This window comes from Dasypus novemcinctus, chromosome 17 (genome assembly GCF_030445035.2).
Source record: "Dasypus novemcinctus isolate mDasNov1 chromosome 17, mDasNov1.1.hap2, whole genome shotgun sequence".
NCBI lineage: Eukaryota > Metazoa > Chordata > Mammalia > Cingulata > Dasypodidae > Dasypus > Dasypus novemcinctus.
The window spans coordinates 15931392-15940742 of NC_080689.1; the positions used below are offsets into that span (position 1 = coordinate 15931392).

Below are 9351 nucleotides of genomic sequence, written 5' to 3' on the forward strand. Positions count from 1 at the left end.
GTGAAAACTGATAAAGAAGGACTTCATTAACGTTAAAAACCTTTTTTTCTGGGAAAGACCCTGTTGAGATGATGAAAAGGCAAACTACAGATTAGAAGAAAATATTTGCAAAACATATACTGGCCAAAAAACTAGAATCTAGAATTACAAAATGAATTTAAATTCAATAGTAAACAAATCAATTAGAAAATGGGCAAAAGATGTTACCAAGGAAGATACACAGATGGCAAATAGGCACATAAAAATATGTTTAACATCAATAGCCATTAGGGAAATGCAAATTTAAAATGAGATATCCCTTCATACCCTATCAGAAGGGCTAAAATAAAAAATAACAACACCAAGAAACAGGAGCATTCATACATCGCTGGTAGGAATGCAAAATGGTCCAGCCACTCTGGAACGCTTAAGCAATTTCTTATAAAACTAAACATACAACTACTATAACGACTCATCAATTGTACTCCTGGGCATTTACTTGAGAAATGAAGATTCATGTTCACCCTAAAACCTCTACTTACAGTAGGAAAAAACTGTAAACACCCAGATATCCTTCAAACTGTGATACACCCACATCATGGAGTACTACTTAGCAAATAAAAGCAACAAACTATTGATACACAGGACAACCTCGATTACTCTCCCAAGAATTATACTGAATAAATCTATCCCAAAAGGCTGTGTACTTTATGATACATCATATAATCATTCTTGAAATGAAAAAAATCATTCTTGAAATGAAAAAAAAATTATAGAAATGGAGAACAAATTAGTGGTTGTCAGGAGTTATGGTTATGGAGGAGGTGTGGGCAAGAGGAGCCTCTAAAAGGACAAGGTGAAGGATTCTTCTGGTGATGGATATTGTTTTCTCTTCACTGCATCAACAAACTATAGTTGTACTATGGTTTTGCAAGATGTTACCATGGAGAGAAACTGGACAAAGGGTACAGGGGATCTCTTTGTACTATTTCTTACAACTGCATGCGAATCTACAATTACCTCAAAAAAGGGTTTAAATTTAAATACAAGTAGCCTCAAAACAAATGAAGTACAAGCAATTGACAAGAAATCCAACAGTCAATTAATGAAGTGCCCTCTTCTGTCAATCTTTGATTTCAGACTGAAGATTATTCCATGAATCAAAGACTGTAAAACACATACCCCTCACCTCTACCCTCAGTAGCCCACCATCCTCTCACTCACCCTCACCTACACACAAACACAGCAACTGTTAAGGAACGAATCCAGGCAGAAAAATGGAAACTTCCCTAAATGCCTGATATATACCCCTAACACACCTACACACCTGAATCAGGGGAGGAAAATCTTCTGTCCACGCTCTACAAAACAAGCAAGCAGTCTGACACATTTCCTTTAATGCTCAGCCTGTTTCTACAATCTGAGTTTTTGATTAAGAGATTGCTTAGACCAGTAGTCTCAAACTTTTCGTGAAGAGATTCTGTTTACAGTATTAGAAATTAAAACTGAGAAAAAAATTTTACACCCAAGACCATACATACAAGGGCATTCAGTTAACCCTCAGGACAGTAGAATCATTACACAGCATATAGCCTCTGGAAAACCCCACTGTATACTCCTATGAGAATGAGAGTGAAAACGACAAATAACTCCTTGGTACTATTTTTAAAATAGTTGTGACCACACTTGGAGAGCCACTAGTTTACCATCAAATGAGAAAAATGTATACGAAAGTGATTTGAAAGGTATGAAACACTGGAAAAATCAATCGCATGTTTTGTTTTGTTTTGTTTTACCCGGGTCCCAAGGCAAAAAAAAAAAGGCTCAAAACCTGTTACAGGACAACTTCGACAAGCGCACAGTTCGGTACAAAGGCGGGAACGCAGAGCCAAGGAAGTGACTACAACTATAAAAAGATTACAATTGTACTGAAGCTGCACTGAGTGTTCAAGACCGTTATACAAGTGATGCGCACACAATCACTGCTTTAAATTTAAATTTTAACAAAGACGGGAAAGCCACGTTAAAAAAAAAACAGCAAAACAAAACAAAAAACTTCCCCAAACTTCCAGGCTCCCAGCCACCTCCCCCCTCCCCCCGCCGCGCGATCCCCCCCCCCCAGTAGGAGGGGTCCGCCCCAGCGCCCCTAGGTGGGGGCGAGGACCAGGGAACCGACAGGAGGGAACCGCGCGGTCGTCGCGCGGGAACGTGGCTGGCACACGCGTCCCCTCCCACTTGAAGCGGGAGAAAAACGACTCCTCTTCCCGGGCGCGCGTCGAGGCTCCGCGATCCGGCCGCGGAAGCCTCGGGGCGCACCCGACCGCGGCGGGGCGAGGGCGGGAGGGGGAGGGGGGGGAGGGGAACGGGGGGGGCGCTGATCACAGTCAGGGCCCCGAGCCGAGGGGCTCGCGGGAGGAACGGTCCGGCAGGAGCGCTCGGGGAGGAGGGCGGCGGCCGGAGCGGGCAGCGAGCAGCGGTCTCCCGAGCTCAGGAAGTTCCACTCGGATCGCCGGGAAGCGCGGAGCAGGAAAGGGGGACCGCGGGCGTGGGGCCCCTGGGGCGGGGACAGTGCCGGGCGCCGGCATCCGCGGGCCGAGGGAGGGGGCCTGGACGGGCAGCGTGGGACCGGGCGCGGCCGGGACTCACCAGGTGCCGCGACACCTCGGAGAAGGCCATGGTCCCGAGCGGGAGCAGCGCCGAGAGCGGGACGCGGGGGCAGGCGGAGCCGCGGTCTCAGCCCCCGCGCCCCCCGAGAGGCGCGGCCCGGCCGGAGGGGAGGGGCCGGTGGGAGGGAGGGGAAGGGGCGGGGCCGGGGTGCCACCGGCGGCGCGGGGGCGCCCGCCGAGCGCGTGGGGACGCCCGGGGAGCGGCGGGGGGCGGGGAGAGGTACGGTGGGCCATGGCAGCCCGGGAGGGGGCGCCCGAGAGGCCGAGGGGCCTGGGTTCTAATCCTCCGCCCGGAGACAGGAGGGGGGTTGGGAGGCCGGGCCCCTGTCTCTCGGCGCAAGGGAAAAGCGAGGCGTCCAGCGGAGAAGCCTCGCTGACCGGGAGAAGAGCGGTTCGCCGCACTGCGGCTGAGGGAGGCCATCGCAGGGGCGGCCTCTCCACATTTTAGAAAATAAAGGTTTACTGGGAGGGGGACTGGAAGAGACGTGAGGAAGACGACGAGGAGAGAGAGCCGGGCCGCCTCCGCCCGCCGGGGCTCTAGGGCGCGCCGAGATTGCAGGCCCGCGGCGGGACCGGAAGTGGGGCGGGGCCGGGGCGGGGCCTGCGGGCGCGGGCTGGGGGGCGTGGCCGCTCGGCCGCCCTGGTCGCCTTCCCCGCGAGGCGGCCGCGGCATCCTCCGGCCGCGGGCGCGAAGAGCGCGGGGAGGCGCCGAGGGCGAGCCTGAGGAGAGCCGCCGCCGCCGCCGCCGCCGCCGCCGCCGCCTGCACAGCCCTCGGAAGCCGAGCCCCACCGAGCGGGGCCGCCGCCCCCTGCCCGCCCCAGGGCCGCGGGGGGTCCCGCGCCGGCGATGGGGCCGGGATGAGCCGCTCGCCCGCGCCAGGACGACCCAGGATGGAGCGGATGGCGGAGGTCGACCAGGAGGCGGTGCTGCGCTTCCTCGCGGCGCACGGGGGCCGAGTCCGCCACGCCGAGCTGGTGGAGCACTTCCGAGGCGCCCTGGGCGGCGAGCCCGAGCAGCGCGCCCGCGCCCGCGAGCGCTTCAAGCAGCTGGTCAACGCCGTGGCCACGGTCCGCACCGACCCCGCCGACGGCGCCAAGTACGTGCACCTCAAGAAGAAGTTCAGCGCGGGCCTCCCGCCGGCCGAGGCGGCCCCCGCCGCTGGCCCGGAGGCGCCCCCCAACCCCGAAGCGGCCGGGGGCTCCCGGCAGCCCCAGGCCCGACCCCAGCGGCCCCCGCCGCCGCCCCCCGACGCCGGCGTCGCGGTCCTTCCCGCGCCCCCTCGGGACCTGCCCCGCATCTCAGTGACCGCGGAGCCGGAGCCCCGCGACGGCGGGCCGGGAACCCCCGAAGACCCTGCGGGACCTGGGGAGGGCGACGCGCTCCCCGCGGCAGCGCCGGAGCCCCCGGAGGCGCCCCCAGAGGAGGACCGAGACTCCGGCGACGAGCAGGCTCGGGCCGCTTCGCTAGGGCCTCGGGGCTCAGCCGGGGACAGCCGGAGTGAACCGCCCAGATCTGGGCAGGTGCCTCCCTTGAGCGTCGGGGCGCGGAGGAAGAGCTCGCGCCTCAACGTGCAGCCCCTGCCCCGGGGGCCGCCCCCGGGACCCAGCGAGGAGCTGCTGGAGCCCCCGCTCCTCGGCTGGGAGGAGGCGGATGGGGGCTGCGCCCCCGGGGGAGCCACTACCCCGCGATCTTCCCGCAGGAACCTGCGGGACCTCGTGATGGGCAGCTCCCCGCAACTTAAGAGGAGCTTTTTCCCTGGGAGTTCCTCCGGGGGAGGACGCGGCAAAAGCGGAGGGGACTCGGACAGCGCCTCCCTGGCCTCGTCGTCGGCGGAGGAGGAGAGCAGCAGCGGGGGCTCGGTGACGCTGGACCCGCTGGAGCACGCCTGGATGCTCTCGGCCTCCACCGGCAAGTGGGACAGCCTGGAAGGGCTGCTCAGCTGCGAGCCGGGCCTGCTGGCCAAACGGGACTTCATCACCGGCTTCACCTGCCTGCACTGGGCCGCCAAGCACGGCAGGCAGGAGCTCCTGGCCCTGCTGGTCAACTTCGCCAGCAAGCACCGGCTGCCCGTGAACATCAACGCCAGGACGAGCGGGGGCTACACCGCGCTGCACTTGGCCGCCATGCACGGGCACGTGGAGGTGGTCAAGTTGCTGGTGGGGGCCTACGACGCAGACGTGGACATCAGGGACTACAGTGGGAAAAAGGCCTCTCAGTACCTGAGCCAGAGCATCGCCGAGGAGATCAAGAACCTGGTGGGAGCCTTGGACGAGGACGAGGGGGAGAGCGCGGCGGGCAGCGGGGGTGGTCGCTGGAGGCTCTCGAAGGTGCTGCCCTCGCATCTCATCACCTACAAACTCTCGCACGTCCTGGAGGATGGCGCGGACCACCACCACCACCACCACCAGCAGCACCACTCGGCCGAGGGGTGGGCTCTAGGCAAAGCCAGGGATCCAGGCCGCAAAGCTGCCGGCAGTGCTAGTGGGCGGATGAAACCCAGACTCAACAAAATCCGCTTCCGAACTCAGATCATCCACACCACACCTTCTTTCAAAGACCGGGAGCAGCCACTAGAGGAAGAGGAGGAGGAGGAGGAACGGGTTCTTAAAAGCCACTCATCCTCCTCATTCAAGTTGAGGCCCAAGTCCAACGTATTTGGGTAAAAATAATTTCTTTCTAAAATTGCTGCGTTGGTTGGTTTTCAGGAATAGAATACTAGGCGTGGGCAAGGAAGTGAGATCAGAAAAGACTGAGACTAAATTCTGTTTTCTGTACTCGGGTTGGAGTGGCTGGGAGAAAGGAGTAACAGGTACTCTCCAGCGTTCTGTAGCAGTGCGGATTTCCTTCAGGCCAGCGTTCTGGGGGAAGTGGATTTCTTTTTAAATAACTCATCACACCTTGGAATGTGCCTCTTTTCCCCCACTCCTTCCCTCTGCACTGAAGTCCCTATTTCTAAGGACTAGAAATGTGTCTTCAATTGGGGGACAGAATTGATGCTTGAGTATCTTTAACCATTACTGAATGCCATGCAAAATAAGGAATATTGCTTTTTTTTTTTTCTTTTTGTCTTTTAAAAGCATTTATTCTTCCAAGAGAAACAAGAAAGGCTGATTATAATAAACTGGTAGTATTTTTATGTGCGTATAAAACTACAGGCTTCCCTGGTTATTTTTACTCTGCATTTGCTGAAGGTCAGGTCAGAGTTGAAAACGCAAAAATACTAATTAGAGAGTAATAGGAATCTTGTTTGCATCCTATTTGTATTACAAGTAGCAGTTCAACCATTTTTTTAAAATCATTTCAGTTTTAATCACTGAACTAAAAAAGTGAGCAATATTGCTTTCGAGTTCACCTGTAGTATGATTTCTACTTTAACACTGTACTCAGTATTAAGGTACATTATTAAGAATTACACAATTTTGTATTAAAAGAGAAGAACACTGTTCACATCCTTCAGTACTTTTAAGTAATATATAGCCACTCATTCTGATTCACATTAACTTATTTTGCACTACTAAAAGTGAATTTGCCAGGGCTTTTATTTTGAGGTCATATAACCATTAATTCTGTTCGGTGTGACCCTTGGTGCTTAGAGCTGAATTGCCTATAGAAACCGTTTCTGGTTTAGATGGTTAGCAAAAATTGGCAAAAATGTTAAGTGAGCCTATGCTTCTATGAAGTAGTTATTAAATCAAAGTAATGATTCTCACTTATGGTACACTTTTTATTTTACTAATAAAAAACATCCATAGTCTTTTGTAGCAATGATTTACAAATGTTTAAAATCCTTTAAATGTTTCATTTCCGTGAATCTACTAGAGACACATGGTAAAGTTATTGAAAAGCTGGGTAGTAAACCTTTCCACTTGAAGACTGCACTTTATAAAAGGAAAGAGATGGGACTATATTTAAATGCTGCTGGTTATTGAATCTCTTTGTATATAAATGAAAAATATTGCTTTTAAAGACTTGTTTAGGTGGGGTTCTTAATTACATTTCATTCAAATGTGTTAGGGTAAATGGCATTATAATTACTTTACATTTAACTCACAAACATAGTAAATCTGTTTGTAACACAATTAGAAACAACTTTTGTGGGAGACTAATTTGAACAAGTTCTTCTCCATTAGCTATTTTGGTCTCATAATTGCTGAAACATAAGTACGACAGCCTATGGGGGGGACAACCTGCAGATTGAATGAACCAATGGATGAATTGCAGAGTTGCAGTATTTTGAGATCTTAAATTTTTAATTTCCCAAATTGTAGAAATTTGTGACAAGTTTGCCACATCTTTCTATAGGTTACAACTGAATTTATTTAAAGACAAATGCAAAAGATTCATATAAGATATATAAACGATTGTACATTTGTGTGCCTTTACTCTTAAGATTATGGAACTGGGACATGTACGTTTGAGAAGCACTTTTATCCACATGGGTGAAAAACCTAATTTTATATCAATTAAAATGGATTACTTGAAAGTGAAAAATACTTACTCACTTGTTCTGAACCAGTCATATACATCTAGTGCAGAATAAGCTATAAATTCCCATTGAGGAATGGAAAAAATTGCATTGACATGTAAAGTTAAGGTGAACTATAGACACTTCAGAACCATCTAAATGTTCTCTTGAACAATCAGTGTTAATATCTTAGGATGTGTATGTTAGAAACTAATGGCACAAAATCTATAATTTGCTAGACCTTTATAGAGATTGACTCAATACTTCATTTAACTGACTTTTTACACTAAAGGCTTAAACTTTTCCATTAAAATATATTTTAAGTTTTAAAAATTCATTCCAGAGGGGAAGTACTTGAATCTTTCTTGTTATGATGCATTTGTGTGCAGGAACTGTAGCATTTTTGGCTACTAAACTCTATATTCCTCTAATTTTTTAATTTTCAAATCAAGAGATTATAAAAAGTAAATGAATTGTGTGCTTTGACTATTCATAGAGTTGTGCCTACCATTAATGGAAATATATGCCAGGTACTTAAATATTCGTTAATGTAAACCTGTGGTTAAAAAACTCAAGTATGTCCACCTGTTTTCTTATAGGCACAGTTGAAACTAGTGAATGTTTGACAAAATTCTGTTCACTTTTATGGCGTGTAAAATGCAGTTAGCTTATATAACATGAAATGTTGGTACTATTTTATAGTCATGCTTGAAAACCTGGAGTCCAGAATGTCTTGTCTCTTGTTTTTTAAATAAGTGAAATTTTGGGAGTTTGAGAATGTGTAAAATTTGTTTTGCCAAAAAAATTAAAGGTGCCCACTATAGTTTTTCTCTGAATCTGAATCTCTGTGGTCCTTTGTACTTTTCAACTTGTGTTGTGATTTACAGTTTGCAAAATGCTTTTTAAAGTTTCAATTACTTGATTATTTCACTATCCCTTAAGGTTACTGGCCATATATCCCTAATTTACAGATGAGGAAATGAAGCAGGAGCCAGTGGGTGTTCAGTGTCATGCAGTAAATGGCAGTAAAGTTAATCCCAAAAGTAAATGCTGTGGGAATTTGCTGCAAACCAGGGTTCCTTCAGTGATGAATTATCAATTCATTTTCAAAAAACACTTAATACAAGAAGTCTGGAAGATCACCTTGTCTGTGAACTTATTTCTTAGATACAGTAATCTCTAGATAAAGGAAATACCTCTCAAGTTTACATCTCCATCTTCCTTTTTCCCATGAACATCACTTTCATCTTAATGTATGCTTTTTCTCCTTAGTCTTCTCTTTAAATGTCGGTTTCAACTCAGAATGTAGCTTCTCTATTCTGTAAATAAATTGCCTATTTTTCCACATTGATAATATTGGTAGGAATGTATGACAGGTGCTCCACTCTTGAGTGACATGTGGTACATTAAAGATCCTCAGCAAGAGTGCGTTTTTTAAATAGAAAACACTAAGGAAATACTTAGTAGCATTGTATCATATTTTCAGAATCAATAAATTCAACAGCACAATCATGCCAAGTGTGTAAAGCTAAGTATTTTCATACAGGAGAGCTTCTAAATGCCAGCTAATCACTTCATCTGCAGCTCAGCCAAAAGAAAAACAGTCTCTTTAAATTTCCTGCAGGTGAAATTGGCTTTATTATGATTTTATTTTTTGAGCAGTTTAAGGGATTTTCAAGTGTTTTGATTATAAGAAAGTTTTATTTTACAAGATTATTCAAACACATAATCTCTGGGAGACGCTAACTGGCTTTAAATATTCTAAATACCCCCATATATACAAATGACTACTTATTCTGTGAATGCCCAACTGGCAAAAGAGTAGGGGGATGAAGTTTAGCTTAGTATAGAGAACTTTCTAATAATCATTTTAAGTGATTATTGATACAAAGAGTGCAAAAACTTCTGATAGTAACTACAATTTAATTTTGACTCGAACCACCCCAGAGTTAGGCCAAACTCCACAGGCCAAGGGCAAGTTCACCGGCCCTTCATCAGTGAGGTAAAGTAAGATATGTTTGGTTTTATTAAACCCAACTGTAAGCTGTCCTAATCAAAGAGCCTGGAAGCCCCTATTAGAATACTCTTCTGGGTCTCTAAGAAACTTTGAATTTCATAGCCTAGAAATAAACATCATTGAGATTTACCCAGAAGGTTCTCATATTGATAAATATCCTCAAGTTAGCATTTAAGAGGAATTAGTTCTAGTCAGCTGTTCAATGTCATGGCTGTGTACCAAG

The 9351-nt window shown here is 48.2% G+C and overlaps 2 protein-coding genes across 4 annotated transcripts in view; one reads left to right on the forward strand and one right to left on the reverse strand.

Annotated features, from left to right (window-relative positions):
* The window catches only part of SEPTIN10 (septin 10), an 88455-nt gene extending 85702 nt beyond the window's left edge, over positions 1-2753 (reverse strand). The window contains exon 1 of one of the 3 annotated variants that reach the window (XM_058278326.2): positions 2626-2753. In XM_058278326.2, coding sequence (XP_058134309.1) covers positions 2626-2655 — 30 coding nt within the window. In that variant the 5' untranslated portion in view covers positions 2656-2753. The remainder of the gene's footprint in view (positions 1-2625) is intronic. The other 2 variants (XM_058278327.2, XM_058278328.2) reach the window with 2 other exon arrangements.
* A 571-nt stretch (positions 2754-3324) lies between these two features.
* Positions 3325-7947, forward strand: SOWAHC (sosondowah ankyrin repeat domain family member C). The gene has a single exon (XM_058278329.1). It carries the CDS (start codon positions 3504-3506, stop codon positions 5307-5309), a length of 1806 nt encoding a protein of 601 aa, XP_058134312.1. The 5' UTR covers positions 3325-3503; the 3' UTR covers positions 5310-7947.
* Positions 7948-9351: the final 1404 nt, after the last annotated feature.

What these genes read in the sequence shown, in the direction of transcription:
- SOWAHC (XM_058278329.1), top strand. Translation starts at nt 3,504, where the DNA reads ATGAGCCGCTCGCCCGCGCCAGGACGACCCAGGATGGAGCGGATGGCG.